This window comes from Seriola lalandi, unplaced genomic scaffold (assembly GCF_002814215.2).
Source record: "Seriola lalandi dorsalis isolate HSWRI2012SDOR001 ecotype SW California unplaced genomic scaffold, Sedor1 jcf7180002054962, whole genome shotgun sequence".
NCBI lineage: Eukaryota > Metazoa > Chordata > Actinopteri > Carangiformes > Carangidae > Seriola > Seriola lalandi.
Genome location: NW_019525513.1, coordinates 543,471 through 566,561, shown reverse-complemented (window position 1 = coordinate 566,561; position 23,091 = coordinate 543,471). Strand labels below are relative to the sequence as shown.

The following is a 23,091-nucleotide window of genomic DNA, read 5'->3' as shown; positions in this document are numbered from 1 at the left end:
TTAACCTTTCACGCTTTCCAAACTGCACGAGTCCATGTAGTTTTTGGACACAATATGATGTGTGACAGTAGCCCTTCATCAAACATCGTCTCTCTGATGTTTTAAAGTGTTGAATGTAGTTGTTAAATCATCCTCTCTGAGATGCTCAGAGTAAATTTGACTATTGAAAGCTGCAGTACAGTCGTTACGACTGAGCGGCTGTTGCATGCCTTTATATTATATTGTGCAGGTGTTGTTTTTCACCTCCTGGACAAATAGAAAACATAAATAAAGCTCATTGTCAAAGTGAATATCTGGGGAAGAATACATTGTTTGCATCTGTGAATAGCAGGATATTTATGACTCAACAGTCTGATGTGAAATTTTCTTCTTCTCTGTTCTATAAGTGTATAAGTTGTGACGTAACCGTGCACTTTCTAACACCTTACTTTAGTTCAGTGGTTCTCAACCCTTTTCTGGCATTCCCCCATTCAAGCTGAAAAAGTTCACGCCCCTCCCACCCCACAGTTTCTATCAATCCGATAGCATCAGCAAACGCGTTTTGTTTATTAGTCGCATCATTCAACGTAAGTTTCACTCCAGATTTTTCCCTTGGTCGTCCACATCCTGCAGTTTGAGAACCACTGCTTTAGCTCCTGTAAGTTAGAGGGGTGTGTGCTCATTATTGATTTCCTAGATGAACCTCAACACAAAAATCTACAGATGTATAGTATAGATTAATTGCATTGCCAGCTGGATTTATGATTTTGATTAGAAATGGAGATGATTTAAAAGACAGTAGCATTGTTGAATTTATAAACAGAAACAGTCCAAAAGATTTTCATAAATAAAGGAAATAAAATCAGTGGAGCTTGATGAGAGTAGAATGTATAGTTTTGCTGTCCCACTGTAAATATATACAGTAGATATATTATATTTCAGCGGGAAACACTATAACACAGTTAAACTTTGATATAGTTGCAGTTCTTTAAAAGCAACGATGATGTTTGTAAAAAGTAAAGACAAAAAAAAGGATGCTTGCAAGTGATAATTCATGTAACTAGATTTGCAGTGATTTAAAAACATTACCATCAAGAGCCATTATGTGAAGTTTGAGTGAAGTTCAGTCAGTGTGAATGTCTGTTGGTGTGATACTCTGTGTTGTTGTTTTCTGTTATAACTTTTCTCTTCAAACTCTCTGCTCCGTTTAGAGGTCCCTGTTGGAGTTGGCATCTTTTACACGCACATAACGAATGCACGCACTCGCAGCCGACTGTCCTCACATCAACTGTTAATCAGTCTTATTAATGAAGACGTGCAGGTTTTAGTAGAAAACACGAGTGAGGGATGTTTTCATGTGTGTTGTGTGCGTCTTATAGCGGCTGTGGATTGATACAGTTTTAGAAAACGAGTGGACTAACAAGTATCACACTCAACACACAATCAACGCAATACACACATAAGTGATGCACAACATTAGACGTTGGGTGTTAGAGACTCCTACACATTTGAGTGCTAATGTTCTCTTCCTGGTGTTGTTCTATTTTGTACTTTTTATATTTTTTTGTTGTTGTGAGGATCATTGTTCCAGACTATAAATCCTGCTGCTGCTGCCACTTAGTGGTCAGAATTAGCTGCAGCTCAGACATCAGTGTTGGGATCACAAACAGACGCCAAGCTTTTAATCCCAGGTGTTAGTGCAGGAATGATACAGGGCTTCATCACACATTTAGTTCATTCACTCTGTTGCCACAACATTAATACCTTTCTTATTATATTTGTAACATATTGGCCATTTAACAGGTAAGTACATGAAGAATATAAAAGTTGAGGATTACAGTATTTGTTATTTTCCAATTTCCGAAAATGATCTGGTACTTGTGAGACAAATTCTATTATCGCTGTAGATGCATTATTGGGGCAAAGTAAATTCAGCTTGCAAACTGTGATACTTATAATATGATATTGATGGGATTAGATTGTGAACATGTACACACTATTCATAACATTTTAATTTAGTTAAGTCTTAGGTCACTGATGTCCAGCTGGTTTCACTGAGTTGGATCAAGCTTTAGATGTTTCATTAGAAAATTCTCTTACAAAAACAAAAAACTTGAATCCAAAAAGCAGATTCCTTCCAGGTCAGTGAAATCTATAATTGCTGAATTTTATTCACCTTCTGTGTTTGCAGGATTATGTGTGTATGTCTAACTGAGAGAGAGTGAGGCAGCGAGGGGACTGTGTGTCAGTAGTATTATGGATATAAGTCAGTATATGTGTGTGAATGAAATGTATCTACAATTGTGTTATTGTGAGAGGATGTGGAAAAATTTACGAGTGAATGAACAGATTGTGGAGAGACTCCGTTTTTGTGTGTTTGGGGCCGTGACACACCAAGCTGATGTCCGCAAAGGTCCACACAGATTTATGACAGTATGAACTGGACATACTACATGTGCGCACAAAAAAACAAAACAAACTAGATGCTTGTGTTGTGTACTATATGTGTGTGCTGTATTCCCCATCCTTGGTTTTGTTCTCAATAAGCGTTCACACACACACACACATTTCCCTTTTTGTTTTTCTTGTGCTCATGTGTGTATGCAGACCCCCAAACTGCACTTGAAGTGCGACCAAACCTTGACGAGACACGTTCATTTCTGAGTTGACTTGGTGTGTCGGGGCCTGTGTGTGTGATGTGGGTGAATGCAGTAATAAAGATTGTGACATAATTTTTAATTTGGGTTGGGTCTAGCTGACAAAATAAAAGCTTTAAACTCAACTCTTTAAGAATGTACATGTATAATTTACATGTAATAATGGCCCTTTCTATAGATGTGCAAACCTCTCAGCTGATTTGACATGTTGTAGACACATTAGTTTTGCACCAGTAAATTAAGAGAATAGAAAATATTACTCCCTTGCCAGAAGTTTTAAACATAGAGGCAAGTGCACATTGATTTAACAATATTAATATTTGTCATCATTTGATAAAGAATGAACAGCCACGGATAATGCACCTGGCTGTGGTCAGTTTTGTGTAGGAGATGAATACTTTGACAGTGTGAGTGTTGTCCTGTGGGCTACCCGCTGAAGACTTGTACTTTAGCAGAGTTTTGTTCTGAAGGCTCTTCTTCACTTCTTCCAGAGGGAACAGGAAATGAGAGTGGGTGAGCTGGGCCCTCGTGGAGCCATTAATATGGGAGGTATGGGCATGACTGTGTAAGGACTGGTTGATGTAAAAACCAGATGAAGTGATGATAAGTGAATTATGACTGCCTTAATGTCATTTTACATTTCTATTATTTGTCCTGCATCACAAGTGAGTCCTTTTACAACTAGATGTGTTTCCGGCCGGAGTCCGTTCTGTGACGGCCTTTCTGGTGTAAAATGGACTCACTTGGGATGCAGCGCAAAGGCGATGCAAACATACTATACCACATGACAACATAATGTCTGAACTAACAGAATATAGTGTACTGAACGGGGTTGTTTTTTGTCGGGGTGGGGTTTCATAGTTTGAGAAATAGTTGTTCCCCGAGCTCTCATCCTGAGTCGCATGCAGAAATACTTTTTCATTTTCAGGAACCAGCTGAAGAGGTTCGACTGTTATTCATGATTTAAACATGATATTTAACAGTACATCTTCACAATAGAAGAAACTGATCTGCGGGCGCAGGATGAGGGGCCGGGGACCGAGGTTTAAGTCTGTGATACTATGAATGAGAACAGATTGTCGGAGGTTCACGGTGGCTCTTCACCACTCACGGAGTAACCTAGGATTGCACATCACCTTTATAAACAAAACCGCATTTGTATTGACTTTTTAGCACGACCTTTGACCCAGTTGATGACAATATGATTTGAAGTGTGAGATTTTGTGGGTAATTTACTCAGAAGTTTTTCATCTTAGCTGCAGTTTTGACTGTTACTACCATGTTACTGTGTGAGTGTGTATGTGCATGCACATCTGTGATACTGATCGAAAATCTAAATTGTCAAACCCTTCACTAAAGTAAATATGAAGCTGGTTAGCATAGCATAAAGACTGGCTCGCTAGGCAACAATATTTGCCTAGCAACAGCTTTTTAAGACTCACTATTTCAGATGATATATTCTTTAGGACAGGATGTTGAACTTTGATGCTGGATTGACCCAATTGGTTTGATGCTATCAAGGCTAGAAAACAGCTTCATCATTGAATAGCAAGAGCGTAAAAATAAAAATTAAATTTGCACCATAATGTGAATTGTAATTTTCTTTTTGTTAAAATGGATTTGATAAAATTGGTATCAAAAAGTGTTGTTAAGAATTGATATCGAACTGATGCGTTTGGTTTTTGAAGTGTGAGTAATTTTCTCAGACATATTTTAAGTGTATATAAATCTATATTTGTCAGTACTCAGGATCACTCTCGCCGCTCGGCAGCCATCTTGGCAGCGCCCTCGGGCAGTTATTATGGGCTAACAAGAAAAGGCCTCTAAATCTAAATGAATGAGGAGCCATATCTTCACTTTCGATGGTCACCGGGACATAAAAATAGCATGTATAGAACCACAAGTCAAATTTACTGTGTTTACTGTGCAACTTTATACGTTTCCCGGCTCTGCAGACAGTTGGCTGTTTCAGGGAGGGGCGGGACATGTGTCTTATTACCGCCATCTTTGGCGTTACGGGCTATTCTACTCAGGAATCTCTTAAGTGGCTCCCCTCTCCTTTTATATTGCCTCTGGTAATGTAAGAAGGCGTAACCATTGCATGAAATGATATATGAATTTGTTTTTTAATACGTAGCCTAATGTAAGTTGCTTTTGCTCCAGAGCCACTTGTGCGTATCCGTCATGTTGCCGCCCATTTCTCAGCGCTCCTGTCGTTGCGCTTCCTCGGTTGGATTCAGTTTCCAAACGGCCTTTTAAATAAGTCCCATCTTCATGAAGCTGCTTATTAAACTGTAAATTTGTTTGCTATATTGAGAGGTGTTTCTAATATTTAACTCACCCTTATTGATATAAATTATAAAGGCAAGCGCTCTTTGGGGGAAAGGTTGTATCTGTACTTTAAGATTGGTTTCCTCTCTTGCTGCGTGCGGTTTACAACAGTCGTCAGGTTTGTTATTACCTGAATGTTGCCGTTACGAGTCTCGTGTGTAAAGTTTCTGCTAAAAGACTCTGAACATCAGACTCTGACGAAAACTGTTTGCAATGCTCCAGACCAGTTTTTACAAACACCTGGTCTTCAGTGTTGTGGGATACTGGTGATAATGTCCTAATAATGATCCATTTAATCAGTATCCAGTGAAGTAGTCGCAGTAGTGGAAGTATTTCTGTAGCAGGGTTTGTGTTTGATTGGAACTGATCTTGTGACGCATGTTATTTTAAAATAAATAAATGGTCCAATGTTGTTTTCCAACAACTCCATCTCCATATTCTCTGAAATTAAGGTGACGTGCAATCCAAGGGTTCGTTAGTGAAAAATATACGGCCGCAGCCACTTGGCCTCAAATTTAATCCATGAAAGTGAGAACCTCTCGTTCTGCTTAATACACAATCTGCTGTCTCTGTCTATTGTCTTTCATAGTTCATGTGTAACATATTTCAGCACCTGTTAACTATTTTAAATTAACGTTGGTTTTTGGTTGTGAACGTCACGTATTCGTAGATTAACCAACAGAGCGTTGCTTCATCTTTTATTTATTTATTCATTTTTTTTAAGTCCAACTTCTAGAGCTGAGCATGCAGTTAAGGTGCATTATGAATGAATAATGTTTTAATACCAATAATAAATGGGGATGCACCGATCTGACTTATAGCTATCTGCTAATAATGATCTGATTCCAATGTTTTTGTTGAACATTTAAAATCTATACAACTGATTCACTGCATGGAGAACACGCTGGGATCACTCTTATACATGAGGCTATAACTGTAACACACCTTATTTAACTTTAGGTGCGATCTTCCCAAACAATTGTTTCTTTTTCTGTTGTAGTCAATTAAATTACGTTGCTAAAATGCATCAACCTAAATCAAATTATTAGCCATACTAGCAGTGTTCCTTCACAGACGGGAACGTCGGCTCGTCGGTGTCACAGATGGATCCTTACGACTTTTTTTACGACCCCGATAAAACCGTCTCGCCTCCTTGAGGATGAATTGTAAAAGTTTTGCTTTGGTTTATGGCCAACTACCTGCAAAGCTATTGACATTCCCTTTACCCTCCACTGTTCTCTGTGTTCAATGCCAATTAGCAAATGTTAGCATGCTAACACGCTAACCTGGTGAACATATATAACATATACCTGCTAACATCAGCATGTTAGCATTATCTTTGTTAGCATGTTAGCACCACTGTGTCTCACAGAGCTGCTGCATGGCTGTACACTCTTTAGTCTTGAGTTTTGATATTATGAAAGTTATTTTTCAGTGTTGTAATATATTTTCTGAGCTGTTTATCTTTATTGAGTTTCATCCGTGCAATGTTTTTAAAACACTTCTGATGTAACAGTAAATGGAAACTACCCACATAAAATGAGTTATTATAAGGTTATTACGAGCAGAACGACAAACTGTATTCAGTGTGAATCTGTCGCATCTTGTTGAAACCGATCCAGTGCATCCCTCATCGTTTTAGCTCTTGACTAAAAGCCAACGTTAACTTTTATTTCTAAGTCAATGAGAGTAGCGCTAGCGTTCAGCTACCACAGTTCTTACTGGGCGTTGAGTTCATCACATGGGACTACCGAATGACCAACCAATGCTCCGTTGTTTTGCGTGTAGATGGCTATAACCAGGCCAATGCGGGGCCCACTGGTAACCAGGGTCAAATGATGGGCATGAGTGGAAGGGGAGGAGCCATTGGCCCAGAGGGAACTGCAAATATGGGCACGCCATTGATGCCAGAGAATGGAGCCATGGTAACGTATCTGGACGTTATCTTCGAGATCCAAGCCGTCTTTTGTCAAATATATTGGTAGAACATTTCCTAAAGCAGCAAATGGCACAAAATGTCTAGAACGTAGACGAATGTTTTGAACGTAGACGTAACCGTAGAAGCTTTGTACTGAAGCAGAAGCCAAAAAATTATATATTTAAAAATTATGAACAACTTTGAAAATTGACCTTAAATCACTAATAGACGTATTTCTCTCTCTTTCTTTGTCTGCTCGGTTCACTTCTCTCCCATTTACTCTCGGATGGCGACACTTGGATCAACCCTGACTGATGAACTTTGATAATCACCCATCACTTTGTATTCATGCCCATGCTTAAAATACAATCTCACGCCACCCCACCACCTTTTTGTCTTTTTTAACGACGACTGCATGATACCACAGCGAAACGATAGATACCCGCAGGGTGGATCAATGGGGGGCCGGCCGGAAGTTGAGTCCCCAAAACAGCAACAACAACAGCAGCAGCCACAACAACAACAACAACAACAACAACAGCAACAACAGCAGCAGCAGCAGCAGCAGCAACAACAACAACAGCAACAACAGCAGCAGCCATTGGGGCCCCAAGTTGGACCAGCCCCAGGATTTGGCAGGGGGAATCCAGTAGGGGGCGTCTTCGATGGGCCAAATAACAAGCGGCGCAGATACTAATTTCTTAAATGTTCTCATGGATCTTTGTTACTGCCCCCCCTGCCCAATTTGTGTTTTTGTTTTTTTTTTGTTTCTACATTGACGTAGTTGTTGACCTACTACACTCCCTGTCAATTTTGTGTTTTCCACTGTGGGGCACTTATTTTGTGATTGATGAAATTGACGGTTATCTACACTGTTTATTTAAGCACACGTCTCTCCTCTGTTTTCAGAATAAAACTTTTTTTGTGGGCACAAACAAGTTTCATAGCATGTGAAGAAAGGCCTTTTTACACTTTATTAAGCTGCTTTAGGGGAGTGTTAAACTGAAGGATCGGGGTTAGAGTCACAAGAAGATTGCTGAAGTCAGGGAAATGTTTGTGGCAGTAAATCATCTTAATATCTACACTGTCATACGACGCCTTAGTTCATAGATTTTGTTCTTGTTGCATTTTGATTGTGGTCCTCCCTTTAAACATACTCTTACTCTCGGCTGATGTAGATGTTGAATCACACAGTGAGTGGAAGTTGCAGCTTCAGTGCATCCTGTATTTGACGGTGACGAGAAATAAAACATTTGTAGGAAGTTGTGTTTTCTTTGTGATTGTCTCTTTTACCATGAACTTGTTGGTAAATAAACAAAAATCTCTCAACCTCTCTCTCACAACCATCCGTCATCTGATTCTCACATACTCAACCCTCTTGTCGTGTTTGACAGTTGGACGCATCTTTTAAAGCCGCAGGTCCGTTCTGATCCGGAACGGCTGAAAATCAGGTGATATCCAAAATGTAATATCTCGATACAGTTCAGCCCAAATATCGCGATATATGATATTATTGCATTTGTTTCAGGTGTTTTTCTTCTTTTTGTTAATATATAATTATATTGTTGTATTTTATGTTTCAGGTGTAGGCTGTGGTTTCGGCTGACTGCAAATCAGACGTACTCTCTGGTTACTTCAGAGAAATTGGTCAAATTGAAAATTTGTTTAATGATGAAGCCAAGTTTTATAACTGACATGTCAGATTTGATCCATTAATGTATAATCTTTTGACCACTCGTGGTTTTAAAACTTCCACATGACCATTGTTTAACTTCCTCTACAATTTGGTCATAAAATGTGAGAAGAATTAGAAGAATTAGACCGTCACTCAGTGGTGCCATGCATTTTTAAAACTATCCAAATGTTTTCTGTTGTAAGTTTTGTCAAGGCGACAATATAGTATCTTCATAGTGTGAGTGTCTGCAAGGTGTGTGTGTGTGTGTGTGTGTGTGTGTGTGTTGGCTGCAGTTGTTTGCATAATCAATCTTCTGTGCATCATTTAAAACAAAACAAAACATGGTCCTGGCTCTCTGTGTGTGTTTGACCGTACAAGCGCTTCCTTTCACTGGATCTGGGGAATGTGATAAACCCTGACCAGGTGTCACGGACGCTAAAGAATAGATTTATACCAGGTAAATACATTTCATTTCTTCCTTTTACTTGTACCGTAAAAACACACAAAGTACTTCTGCATATTCCACCTGGACTATATGTCCGTCATGCACCTTGCCTTTCCATGTGTATGTGCAAATCATTTATCAAAATGAGTCATTGCTGGAGAACAGCTGTGTCATTTTTCCCACTAACACATTAACGTTTTGATACTGAAGTATTTTCTAAATGTGAGGTTGAAGAAAAGCCACACAGTTGAGATGCAGTGAAGAGTGAAAGAAAGAAAAGCATCTCCTGATGATTGGAGTTGTTATTAGATAAAAAACAAATGAGGAAGCACAAATACTGTGTGTTGGTAATGAAATAAAAATCTTTTTAGACTTTTTACTTTGAAGAAGTGATGTGACTTGAATTTCTGGGAATTCATTCCTTCAATTTTTTTTTGTGGACGTTGGTGTGTGTCTTGTCAGCAGCTTGGTCCCGTAGGTCTCATGTCCGCTGTCATCTAGTTCATCTGTATCTTACACAGATATTCACACAAGCTGCATTAAATAACACACAGTTTATGAAATGTCACTTTTACACTGAAGCTCAGTGTTAAAAGAATATTTGTATTAAATTGTCTTCATTCTTATCTCTTTATAGGTCCTGTTCGTGTACGGCCTCCAGTGATGGTGCGGACAAGGAATAGGTAACACACACACACACACACACACACACACAGTAAAACTCTGTCCTGGTGGAGCGTTTATACAGTTTGTAAATATGATTTAATAATAATAAAGTTTATTAATATAGCACTGATGAAAATGACAAAGGGCTTCACAAGGATAAAATAACAAAACAAGCAACAAACACATGCAAGATAGAATTAAAAACAATAACAAATAGCAATTTAAAAGAATATGGGAAATATTTAAAAGAGGTTTTTAAAAGCATTGTGACAGAAATGTGTTTTTAGAAGCGATTTAATAGAAGATGCTGATTTTTGCGAGTCCAAATTAATCAGGAAGCTTGTTCCAGAGTTGAAGGTTATTAAATGAGAGCGACTTAAATGACGTTTGTACAACTTGAATTTGATCAGTGAGGGATTCCACAGGTAGGTTTTTCAAAAAATATTGTTGTATCCACATTAAATAAAGATGATTTTTAAAACCCTGTGTTGTCGATGCCTCTGATTTAATGCTTGTAAATGATTCACTGTAGATTTTTGCTGAAAATCACTGTTTTCATTTTCAGATTTTGTTCTTGACATTATCCAACTGTCTGCACTTTCTTTGTCAAAGTTATCAGGCTTTTTTGTTCAGCTGTTTGAACTGAGATAATAAATGAGATCAGATGCTGTGACAGTAAATTAGAACCAAACGCTTAATTAGTTAATTAGGTCGTCTGTGTAATTGATGTACAAATATAATTGTTATGCTGCAGCAGCTTGTGTTATATTTGTATCATGTACTGTACCTTGTGTGTGGTTCATCTGCAGAGGTAGTGCAGGTTATTGATTCCTCTCCACACTTCATCCACAGTCACACTCGCTCATCTCCGCGCGAGGTGACTTGAATATGACGCGTGACGAGGCGCGAGGGACGACTTCAGTCTCCAGCCTTTTGATCCACTCACAATACACTGATTGATGTTTTAAGGTTAGGAAAGTGTGTTTTGTGGCAGGGAGGTCGGGAGACGTGTTGCTTTTCTTTGCCGTGCCCTAGGCTGTTCATTATCAACACGAGGGAAGGTAATCATTGAAGTGATCCAGTTTTAACGGGGCTGATTGCGGCCAATTTGGCGAACGAAGACTCGGTGTCTCTGTTATTCACTTTGTGGCCTCGTTCTTCTTTAGCCCAGTTTGTGGCCCACTTTTTTCTTTTTCTTTGGGGCAATAGTTATTTTTCCTTATTTGTAAAAACGTTCCCCTTTTAAAATCCACCTTGTCTAGATTTCCTTCCTCCATATGATCCAATATTTACTTCTAATAATAACGTGTGGATCTGCGTTTATCTCATTCTTCACTACAACTCGTGTATATCAGCATCAAAAAATGAAAAGATAAAGTCTGTTTGTAGTTAATTGAAGGAGAATCTAAGGTTTGAATGTGCCCTACATTACATCCCTATGGCCTACATTACAGTCACTACTATTCACGACTGTTTCCCAGAGACGCTTGAATCTAATAACGTGGCCTCCGACTGATGGAGAGCCTGGAGCTACTGTACTGACATCAGACCCGTAATCTGATAAACATGCGCCTATTGGATCTAAATAACGTCTTTTAGTGCAGAAAAGAAATGTTCCCAGGATCCTTCTGTGTCCATCTATACTGCCTTGAGTCTCTGCTTTTAAACCTCTGCTTGCTCCTGCAGAACACACAATAACTCCGCGTGTAGATGAGTGTGGAAGTGGAAGGGATTTGATTCATTTCGAAATGTCAGAAAGTGTTTCTACACAACCAAATAAGAAACTGATCCACGTTTTATATGTTGTATCTTATGCATGCAACAAATATATATTCATTTTTGTTCGGCCACAGAAACCTGCAGTATGTTTTTTCTACATAGTGGAACCATAGTGAAACCTCTCAAAGACTCAGTAACAGAAATCCTAATAGATTTATTTGGGATTATATGGATATACTTTTTTTTTCAGTGGCGGCAAATAATGATAATTTAGACTATTATTAAACAGGTGAAACAATATATTCAGATGTTAATATGTATGTAACACTAGTATGTTTAACTCTGCATGTCAACATCAACACCGGAGGAGGAAAATAAAACCATGATTATTTAATTGTGATAGCTGATATTTTTCAGTTTTAATTGATCATAACAAATGAGAAATGTTTGTTTTGCTCACAGACATCAGTGGTTTTCAGTCTGATCAATAAAACGGGTGAAATAATTTGGTGTCAGGAACTAAAGCAGAAGTTGATCCCCAGAGCAAACAAACCTCACCTCCTCTGTTGTTTGTTTCAGTGTACATCTGTTTGTGCCTGTGAAGTGGATGGAGTAATTTGGTTAAAAATAGTTGGACCTATTTTCTTTTACAGCGTATTGGCGCCGCCTCCGTTCTGTGCGTAAAGACGCATTAAGAAGTGGCACAGCACCTGGTAATCCAGACAGGAGGTGCTTTGGTTACAGCACAGCCTTTCACTGATGGTGAGGAGACAGAGAACTGTTGGATCAGCTGAACTATTTTATCATTATTAACTTTATTCATCTGAACTTTCCCTCCTTTCTCTTTGCGTCCTTGGTTTCAGACTGAGAGTTTTTCAGTGACTTCCTCCGAGCTTGTGTTGAGATGGTCTCTCTCTCCCGGAGACGGAGGTTATTAATGGGATTTCTCTCTCCCCTGCATCACCTGAGGACAGCGGGACAGTGAGCCGCAGGGCGTCTGGAGGCTGGATGGACAACATGTCTCCACAGCAGCAACAGGACAGTGTCAGCCGAGGCGGAGGACAGCAGGAAAACAAACGGGTATGTTTTTTATTTTTCTCTTTTTTAAAGTGAAAAGATCTGTCTGATTTTTAATTTTTAAGGACGCAAATTATTCCCTCATTTATTTCGGGTTTAATTAACTTGTAAATGAGACCGTGCAGTTTGTTTAAAGGCAGATTCTTTTAGAGTCATTTACCGGGTGAAGTGAGAAAAACGATGGTATTTTCTCGGACATATGAAAGAGGCCGTTGTGTCTTCGGGTGAAGGGTGAGTTCAGGGTTCAAGGCTTTTTTACTCAAGTCACACCAAGCCTCCGCGAGGACAGTCAACAGCCTGCAGCTGACCGACAGGAAGTGGATCACCAGAATAAAGTTCATATACCGTCAATAACGCGACAGTTATTGGTGATTAATAGCCAATAATTCAGTTAATGTAAAACAAAGCAGATTACTACTTACCTGAAGGTACTGTAGTTACATATTTAAACCAGGCAAATGATCATTAATAACCAATCAATAAATGATTTCTATCAGATTAGTTAACAACTATAACTCATCTTAAAGCATCTGCTTTATACTGGTGACTGAGACTGACAGATGACATGACGTCCAGCTGAAAAATATCAGCATAATAATATTATGCAAACCTACATATTATCTTTCTGTTCGTTTTATTTATTGATTAATTTGTTGATCGGTTAGTCAGTCAGTCTGCTCTTTAGAGGCTGTAAGACGCCAGAGTAATGTACAGAAATCTGTCAGGCTTCACTGTGCTGTGTCCTTGTTGTCGTCAATGATTGATCCCACATGTTCTCCAGCGTCTCTGTGTTGCCATGACAAGTTTTGGCTGTATGAATAAATACATTGATCACTGGGAATGTGCTGTTTTGACCTGAATTGAACCCGAGTTAATGAAATGGCCCAGAGATGTTGTTACCACCAGTGAGAATCAGTTAGAGTAATAAGTTAGATGAGGCTCGTTTCTGCAAACACTTGGTTTTTCCAACCATGACTTAGTGTTGTGACACAGTCAGTTACATTAAAGCCGATCTGGTGTTGGTCAATAGACTTGTTTCCCAGCAGAAAAACCCATATCTCCATGTCAGCTTATGTCGGTGTATTTTTAGGGCTGAAATGTGACATTGTAATGTTGCGGCTGGAGCGTAAGGAATGTTTCACCACTGTGTGACTTGGCTAAATCAATGATATTACATTGTGAAATGTCAAAAATGTGTGGACGAGCTGCTGTAGGATGGAGGAAGATTGATCTTTTCTCACTCTTTTAATTTGTTTGGACTTATTAAAGTGTTTAAAGATCTGCAGACAAATGAGACTCAAATATCACAACAACTGCTGGATGGAGTAGCATCTGTACAGACATTCATGTTCCCCAGATGATGATTCGTCCTGCTGACTTTTTCCTGTAGCGCCAACATGAGGTTAAGGTGGAGTTTTGAGTGACAGACCCAAGAGTTTTATGATAATTCAGCTGTAAGTTATTGAAAATCTTTGCAGGGATCCTTAAACTAACTTTTGTCAGAACTAAATCCAGTTATTTTTAAGAGCAGTTTGTTTCTTAACCATTAGCTTCCCTTTGGTTTGTGTCATGTGACCCTCACCATGCACGCCGTAGCGGCCCATCGGAAGGCTCCCACTTTGTATTTAGTGCTAATTAGCAAATGTGAGCATGCTAACGTGCTAAACTCAGTTACTGAAAATTGTAAACACTGTACTTAGCATGCTGATGTTAGCATTAAGCTGCTAGCATGGCTGTAAACGTGGTGTTTACACACATCTGTAACTCACTGGTACGAGATGAAGTGGAAAACCGTATTAAACCTTAACATTTATAAAACAAGCAGTTAATTTCTCTAAAGCAGAACAGAATCAAACTGAGTCTGTTTTCACCTACATGATGCAGCTGAGCTCTGGTTTGTCCTGGAGCCGCTGTGGTTACAGTGTTACTTGCTAACTGCCATTAATTATCACATTTCAAGGTAGACAGCTGCAGCGAGATGGACAGATACTTCACTGTATTCAGACTTGTTCGCATCATGATCCAGTCTGGATAAAATACAGATCCACAGATTTAAAACTTCAGTCTTGAAAATACTAAATGTAAAAAACTCAGACTGCACATCAGGCCAATAAAAATTAGGTGACCGTGTCTCACAGTGTGTTAATCTGACATACAATGAAAGAACTGTGGTTATATAATGGTGTTTTCTCACCCTGCTTCACACTCGCAAATCCCTCTACAATTAGATTAAATGAAACTTTAATGATTGCCGTGGGGAAACTAGGATAATAGGATCCAGCAGAGAAAAGTAGGATCTCAACGTGTTGAGTTTTGGTGGGGTGCAGAACAATGGTGAAGAGAGGATTAAATCAATATATTAATATCTAGTCTTACAGCATTTCAACTGTAGAGACTTTTCTAATGATTTTGTATTATGACAACATTATGCAGTGATGAATATGTGTACGCTGTAGCACCACAAATATGCAAAATTATGTAACGTGAGGGTCCGATACATGCTGGGTTTTGACACTTAAACATGCTTAAACTAAGATTTTTCCAGTATTTTCTCTGCAGCAAAGTCACTTTTGACTGAGTGGCTGAGGTGTGAGAAAGGTCAGAGACAGACGGGAGCTGCCGAACGCACCGCAGACTGTAAAATGTCGTCACCCTAAACTAATCTTCATGCTCTGGCATTCCTCTGTGTTTAAATTCTCCTGTTTCAATCTGCCGTTTTGGAGGCCACGGTCAGTCCGAGTGCCGTGATGAATGTGCTGAACATCAGGACGCTTGTGTCACGGATGAGGAGAGTGTAAACATGACGTAAACATGGAGAAACTTGCTGCTGGGATTTGAGCCTCTTTAGTTTGGCAGAAAAGAAAAAGAGAAACTGACGATATAAACAGTGTCTTGAAGATGATTTTAGACTTTAAAGTGGAGACTAATGGGAAAGACAGACCTCACAATTGTTCCCTGTTACTGATCTCCGTCACTTAACGCGCTCTTTAACTTTGTTTTGTCTCTTTTAGCGGCTGAAGTGTCAGAGTTATCGCCGTCAGTCTGCTCCGTCTCTGGTCATCACCAAGGCTCTCACCAGGTCCAAGACTCTCTCCAGGTACTGGCTTTGCTTCTGGCCCAGTTTGTGTTCACACTGACTGTTTACACACAGAACAAGATGAGTAAACATGAGCTCGTATGGATTTGTACATTAGCTCTGAAAGTGGCATCAATCTTATTAAATGCAGGATCTCTAGAACAGGAAACAGCTCAGTTGTGTTTATGTTGTAAGTCTACCACCAGATGTGCGCTGATGTTCAGTGTCAACACGCAACAGTAGGTCAGTTTAAACATCCTCACAAACAGACCTCATGCGGTTCTCTCACACAGAGGTCACACGTGCGCACACACACACACACACACACACACACACACACACACACACTCACATGCCCTGAGTGAGGTGTTGAATCCACTCTGGTAGATAATCCCTCTGTAACCAGACTTATCAGAGGATCAGGCAGCTATTAATAGTGTCTGTCTTTGAACATATGGACTGGGAAAGTGAAGAGGAAGTAAACCAACCCCCCCCCCCGTAAAAAAGCGCCACAGAGGTGATAATCACACAGATAATCAGCCGCCACCTCTGCTCCGGAAGACGGAGCGAGGTGATGGTGTGAATGTGTGTTTTATGACATAACTGTCAGAGTAATCTGAAATCACGTCTGTAATCGTTTGTTAATCTCTGTTTTCTGCTGTTTCTGTTCTTTGATTTGGTTTTAATTGGTCTTTAAGTGCAAGTGAAGGAAGCAATGATGCGTTTTAGAGAAATGAAATGACTTCTTTACACCTTTTTAGTTATTGTTTGGCGTTATTCTGACAGGTGCAGTGAGAGAGACAGGAAAGTCAGTCAACTTGCATTGGAAAAGCATCAATTTAAAGCTGCAGGTTTAATTTTACTGTGACTTTAGATTTGACTTTCTGAAACTCTCTCCCTGACCTCTTACTGCTCTCGACTCTCTGCCTAATCACACGTGACTTGACAGCACGTAACACAGTTCACATAACGAGAGACTTCGATGTCAGGTCGGTGTCTGTTGAATCCAGAACACAAGTCAAATGTGCATACATGTACATATCTGTCAACGGTGGGGGAGATAATTAGTGTGTGGTGAAGGGATAGAGACAGAGATCTGAAGTGGATAATCTAATGAAAGAGGCCGTGGACACCCATCGTAGATGTAGATAAACTAACGCTGTAAACCTCAGAACAGCTCCTTATATGACAGAGAGGCTTGGACCAATGAGTTAGCTGCTGCTTAGCATTACCAGTGAGTCACGCTGAAGCAAAAGCAAGTTACAGTATAATAAGAGAGTGGTTTTGAAACATTACAGCGAGGATATCACTGTGTCCTGTGTGTGTGTGTGTGTGTGACAAACATATAATCAAGCTCAGTGTTTCACCTCCGCTCTGAGTCAAAGATCAGACTCACATACCTGCATTAATCACCATGTCACTCAACATTAGATTTTTTAAAGAAGCCTCATCCACATATGACGGGACTTTTTTGCTGTTCATCTGAAACTTTTCATAAAACATGAAGTAGAAGTAGTTTACAGGAAATGTGGTCTGAGATGGAGATTCCCCGGCGGCCTCCTGTCGGTTAATATGACGTAGTTGCATTGAATGAAAACAAGCTGCACGTCGAATCTGTGCTCAGTTCGAGCGTCAGTGATGTGGCCCCCGTGTGTTTTGTGTTTCAGAGAGAGCTTCCTGGTTCCTGTGTGTCCCGAGACCTGTCCGTTGGTCCAGTCCTTCCTCGGCAGCTCTGACAGGTCGTTTCTCCTCCACGGACACGCGCAGCTGAAGACGGGGATGCAGACTCAGGACCGACACCTCTTCCTGTTCACCGACATCCTGGTCATCGCCAAAGCCAAGTAAAGCACGAGTTTAGGAACATTTTGGCTGCTCCTCGTGTCCTTCACCGCTGAAGTAGGTTTATACCTGGGTCTAAGGTTAAAATTAGAGCGTGTGTGTGTGTGTGTGTGTGTGTGTGTGTGTGTGTGTGTTCCCAGGTCAGCCAACCACTTCAAGCAGAAGGCCCAAGTGTGTGTGTGTGAGATGTGGACGGCAGGCTGCATGGACGAGGTGTGTGAGGGAAGCACCAACCCCGACAGGAGCTTTGTCATGGGCTGGCCCACCTCCAACTGTGTTGCAACGTTTAGGTAACACATGTATACACACACACACACACACACACACACACACACACACACACACACAGGCTGTAATTACATTTGATGTTCTTTGATGTTTCTACTTCATGTTCCCCTCAGCTCCACAGAACAGAAAGAGAGATGGCTCTCCACCCTCAGAAGGTAAACTCTGCCTTCACACATCAGCATGAAGTACTGAGTGTGTGCGTGTGCGTGTGTGTGTGTGTGTGTCAGGACAAATCTCACCACTTTGTTTTTCCCTGCAGTTGGATAAAAGAAGAAAAAGAGAAGGAGGAGCCTAAGACCATCCCTCTGAGAGTGTACGGGAAGGGAATCAACACCTTTGCTGTTGTAGGTTTATTTTAACGTTTATCCTCCATCTTTTGTGTGTGTGTGTGTGTGTGTGTGTGTGTGTGTATAGTGATACTTTCCCTGCAGTGTAAAGTGATGTCCTGTTGATGTTGTATGTGAATGTCTCCTCCCATTAGACCAAGACGCTTCCTGTCAGCAACTCAGACTCGACCAATGAGGTGATCCGACTGGCTCTGCAGCAGTTCGGCATCATAGTGAGTATCAAGACTCTTAGTGCTTAATCATATTTAATTGATAGAAAGTTAACCACTTTTGAAAACATGAAATCTAAAGATGCACCTTGGACTGTTTGGAGACTGTGACGGGCATTTTTCACAATATCCCAACATTTTATAGACAAATGAGATTAATAAAAACAATTGACACAGTGTTGATAATTAAAAAACATTAGCTGCATGTTCTTTATGAGTCAGTCTGAGTCATCAAGGTTGATTTAGGGCGTCTCTTAAGTCATCTTAGCACCAACCACCTGCCTTTCTATGAAATTGAAGAATGTTGTAATATAAATATAGATATCAATATCTTACACCAAATTATTATCAATAAAAAAAGGAACAAAGAAGTCTGAGTCTTCAACTTCCGCTCTGAGTTGAGTTAAAATCAGGACTCGGGGCTGTAACAGTGATTTGAAGACTGTAGCATTGAGATTGGCTCGTCACTGTTTTATGGGACGTTATAGAGCAATAAAAAATAAGAAGATTACCACCGTAAATTGTAGAATAACATTTTACAGAGAAAACAGTTCATTAAAAAAGTAATTACGGTAATCATTGAGGTGTAGCTGTAGGCCGCTGTTTCTTGACACTGTTTCCTAAATACGAGTGTAATTCACATTTATGAGAAGTTTCGGTTGTTTAAGCCTTTAGGTGTTTGTGTAGTTTCAGATTTATTGGTGCAGCTCAGGATAAAAGCAGCGGCGACATCTTCTTCACCAACAAGCCCAAACACAAACTACAAATGTTTTACCCACGAGCCCTGTGGTCTTCCTCTGCTCCTCAGCTGCACAAGTTCCTTGTGATGTAAACAAACAGCATGTGAAAAACTGGAAGTGAATACGATTCATTGATACATTTCTCCCCGCTCTGCCTGATGTGGTTTTTTTCCGATGACTTCCTGTCCCACGAGGCCTCGTAGTGTTTGCGTCTCGTGTTTTCTGACTGTGTGTTTGTTTTGTTCAGGGAAATGTGAAAGACTTCCAGTTGTGGGTCATCTCCAAGAGGGACAACACCCCCTATCCTCTGATAGGTCAGTGAGCGAGGTCCACGCTAGATATCATCAGATCCTGTTGTAGTGAAATTATTGCTCATGTATCAGATTGTGTTTGTTCACCTCTGTCACGGCGTCAGGGACATAAACAATAAACAGGGTGAGATGTTGTTTAGACACTGGTACCATTCACTCCCAGAAAAGAGTGTGATGTCGCTCGTGGCAGCGAGTGTTTACTGATTAATGTTATACAACAGCTGTTTCATGCCGTCTCCTCCTCCGTCTCAGGTCATGAGTTTCCCTTCAGCATCCAGATGAGCCATGTGAGACACAACACGTCCCAGGGAGGCGGCGGCGGTGGCGCTGGAGGCAGGGACGCCGCTGCACCGCCTGCGGACAGACAGAAGGCCATGCAGGTGGAGCAGCTGCAGGTGTACAAGCACTGCCAGTTCATCCTGAAGCCACGGCCTGTTGAGACGCTGCAACAGCACTTACCTGCAGGTGAGCGCGTCCGCTGTGTCGTTTGTCTGAATGAAAAATGTTGTTGATGTTGAGTGTTTATTCTGAGGCATTCTGGGATACCGTGTTGTCTTTTCAGACTGGTGTCAGAAGCCGTTTAAAAGGAGGCGCTCCCTCATCACCTGGGCTTTCTGGCGAGGCTCCTCCTCTCACCTGAACGAGCTGTCCCTCGCCAGCGCGCCCCGCGGCTGCCTGTTCGCCCGGCCGCTCAGCTCCGTGTGTGTGGAGGACGCTTTGCCAAAGCCGGTGATGGTGAGTGACGCACGCTACACGGACAAAATCATTTTAAGGTCACGTTAAATACAAGTTCATGACTCGAGCTACATCAGTTTTCAACATGATCATCAAGTTAGAAATTAGTTTCTCATCTCATTCTCTAAAACCAGACGTTTGAACATTTATACACTGTTTAAGAAGAACTCACGTTTGGATGAGGAAGAAGTCTTTAATAATAGTGGCAATTAGGGCTGAATAATTCATATTGAAATTAACATTTTGTTTTGATTAAGGTGATTAAGTGAGTCAGAATAAACCATAAATGAAGCTGAAATAAATCCTATTCTCCAGACAGAAAGGAACAAGAACAAAAATCACATCATTTTCAGTGAAAATAAAATGCACAATAATTGTAATATGATTTTATTTGCATATCGTTTAGTAATAATACTAATTGTAGTACAAGCAGCAATTTGCAGCTCACAGTATTTTATCAGTTACTTGATTCGATTTTTGCTTTTAACGGTGAAAAACTATCAACAGTGAGAAAGAGTAGAATTATTTTTGACCACGTGTGATTTCAGTTTGACTTTAAGACGAAGAAACAGGGTGTGACACAAGTTAAAGTACGAGTCCAGGAAGTGTTCTCAGTGTTGTGTTGGTGTAAAAATATGTGGGAACTCTCTCCCTCACTCGCTCTCCTCTTCCACCAGGACATGTTGGCGTTTCTGTACCACGAGGGTTCGTGGACACGGGGGATCTTCCGGCGGCCGGCGGGGGCTCGGGCGGTCAGGGAGCTGCGGGACTCTCTGGACGCCGGCGTGTTTCAACTTCCTCTGACACGTGAACATGTCTTCATCATAGCTGGAGTCTTTAAGGTAACGAGGATGCGTGTTTGTAGACGTGCACTTCAGTTAAAGATCAATTGGTAAATTAAAACACCTTTATGTTTCTCCCTTCACGTTAATCTGGAAAAGTCTGACTTGTTTATCTCGAGAACTGTTTGTATTTGTGTTAATTACCTTAGTGACCCACATCTGTGAGCACATTAATCTGCTTCCGTCCTGCGCAGCCTCAGTGTGACGCGCCACAGCTACGTTAGCAGGACAAACTGTTCACAGCAGAGGAGCTGAGGTTGTCTTGATCATGTAATCTGGATTATAATCTCTTTATTATCTGCAGGGATTACACACACGAGCGCCTAAACTATGTCACGTCTTTACACAGCAGAACAGCGATCTCTCATGTGTAGTCATGGTATTGTCTCAAGTCAGTTTTAATGCAGATTACTCTCAATCACACAAAGTGGAACAATCCACAATGACTCACAGAGAGGTTTTTATTCTGAGTGACAGATTCTGTAACATAAATCGTCCTGATTCACTGCTCTGTGTGTGTGTGTGTGTGTGTGTGTGTGTGTGTGTTTTCAGGATTTCCTGCGCAGCATCCCGGGCAGCTTGCTGTGCTGTGAGCTGTATGAAGAATGGATGGATGTTCTGGAGGAAGAGGAGGAGGAGAAAGAACAGGTGCAGGACATACAGAGGTAACACACACACGCGACATCCCTTAACTATTGGAGGGCGTCCATGTTTCCCAGAAGCCTCTCCTTAACCCCCCCGACGTGCCTTCCTGCAGGATGACCTGTCGGCTGCCCAAAGAGAACGCCCTGCTGCTGCGCTACCTGTTGGCCGTGCTGCACGGTATCCGGGGAAACGCCCACGAGAACCAAATGACGAGTTTCAACTTATCGGTGTGCATTGCTCCCAGCATGCTTTGGCCTCCCGGAGCGCCTTGCAGCCCCGAGGTTGAGGGAGAAGGAGCTAAGAAGGTAAGACATCGTACCTGATGCAGCTTTGAAACACTCCTGTTAAAAAAAAGATCAGTAATACACTGAGGAATTTGACCTAGACACAGTTGGCTGCTCCTGCTTTACTGACTTTGATTGTTACGTTGCAACACAATGAAATAAATCTGTCTAAGACAGAAACAAAGAGACGTCTGTTAGTTTTGTCTGCACACCACCAGGTTGCCATCCCGACCAGTTCATACAGAGAGTCAGTAAACAGGCGTAAGTGACTGTGTTGTAAGTTTTATTCACACGAAACGTTGAGCTGCTCAAACTTGAGTGTTATTGTTGGAACAAGATATTTTTGTTTGTTAATTCCTGTTAATCTGTTTATTGTATCACATCAGGCTTATCTCACAGGAATGTCTCAAATCAGCTTCATAGGAACTGTTTGACTTTTTGAACAAAGTGTGAGGCGTTGTAACACAAGCAGCTGCTCGGAGAGCGTTGAAAGCGGGATACAGGAGATTATTTATTTAAGATAAACACAAAGCTTGTGCTACAGAAGATGGACCAGACTCAGTGAATAGCTCCCTAAGCTTAACATGTCCTATGATAACTATTAATTTAGCTATACAGACTAATGAGCAGTGATAACTAACATGTCTTTGGGGTCATCAGGTGGGAACCTCCTTTCACCAGTGTTTCGTCTAGTTGGTCCCATGACACCTCCAGGAGGCGTCCCAGAGTCACTCCCCTAATGCCAGCCATCACTGCTCCTCACACCAAGACTATTTTCATTATCTTGCCTATGCTACCACAAACAACACCATCATCAACTCTGACAAAACACACTCCCCCACTCTCCAAGACATCAAACAAACAAACAAACAATCAAACTCACCTAACCAGCCAAAGACACACTACAAACCAATTCAATACAAGCAAACAATACAGGCCACCTCACACAGGCCATACCCTCACTTAAAAACACTTCCTCTTCCTGGATTTCTTCCTTGCTTCTCCTAAGAGTCTATCTATCCTAAGTGCTCCCCCTGCTGGGCCCCCAGCTACCATTACTCCTTCTCATCCAGATCCACTGACCGGATCTTGCTGCCTCATCTGACATGTCCTTTACAATTTTCCTCACACTCTGTCCACTTGCTCCTAACTCCCTTACCAGAGAGACAACAGACCTTGCTACAAATCCTCTACATCCTACTTCCACTGGACAAATCCTAACTTTCCATCCTCGCTGCTCTGCTTCTGCCCCTAACTCTGCATACCTGAGCTTTTTCCTTTCATATGCTTCTTCAACTAAGGCCTCCC

At 41.0% G+C, this 23,091-nt stretch overlaps 2 protein-coding genes across 2 annotated transcripts in view; both read left to right on the top strand.

The window, feature by feature from the left end:
* The window catches only part of pspc1 (paraspeckle component 1), an 11,950-nt gene extending 3,803 nt beyond the window's left edge, over positions 1-8,147 (top strand). The window contains exons 8-10 of the mRNA XM_023395417.2: positions 3,128-3,185; positions 6,756-6,892; positions 7,313-8,147. Coding sequence (XP_023251185.1) covers positions 3,128-3,185; positions 6,756-6,892; positions 7,313-7,582 — 465 coding nt within the window. The 3' untranslated portion in view covers positions 7,583-8,147. The remainder of the gene's footprint in view (positions 1-3,127; positions 3,186-6,755; positions 6,893-7,312) is intronic.
* A 1,513-nt stretch (positions 8,148-9,660) lies between these two features.
* Positions 9,661-23,091, top strand: part of LOC111646032 (rho GTPase-activating protein 20-like) — an 18,540-nt gene continuing 5,109 nt past the window's right edge. Inside the window, exons 1-15 of the mRNA XM_023395416.2 lie at positions 9,661-9,688; positions 12,044-12,152; positions 12,254-12,470; positions 15,479-15,564; positions 17,211-17,384; positions 17,523-17,672; positions 17,784-17,825; positions 17,930-18,014; positions 18,152-18,229; positions 19,214-19,280; positions 19,530-19,742; positions 19,840-20,012; positions 20,690-20,854; positions 21,407-21,519; positions 21,612-21,804. Of these exons, the coding sequence (XP_023251184.1) occupies positions 12,399-12,470; positions 15,479-15,564; positions 17,211-17,384; positions 17,523-17,672; positions 17,784-17,825; positions 17,930-18,014; positions 18,152-18,229; positions 19,214-19,280; positions 19,530-19,742; positions 19,840-20,012; positions 20,690-20,854; positions 21,407-21,519; positions 21,612-21,804 (1,611 nt within the window). The 5' untranslated portion in view covers positions 9,661-9,688; positions 12,044-12,152; positions 12,254-12,398. The remainder of the gene's footprint in view (positions 9,689-12,043; positions 12,153-12,253; positions 12,471-15,478; positions 15,565-17,210; positions 17,385-17,522; positions 17,673-17,783; positions 17,826-17,929; positions 18,015-18,151; positions 18,230-19,213; positions 19,281-19,529; positions 19,743-19,839; positions 20,013-20,689; positions 20,855-21,406; positions 21,520-21,611; positions 21,805-23,091) is intronic.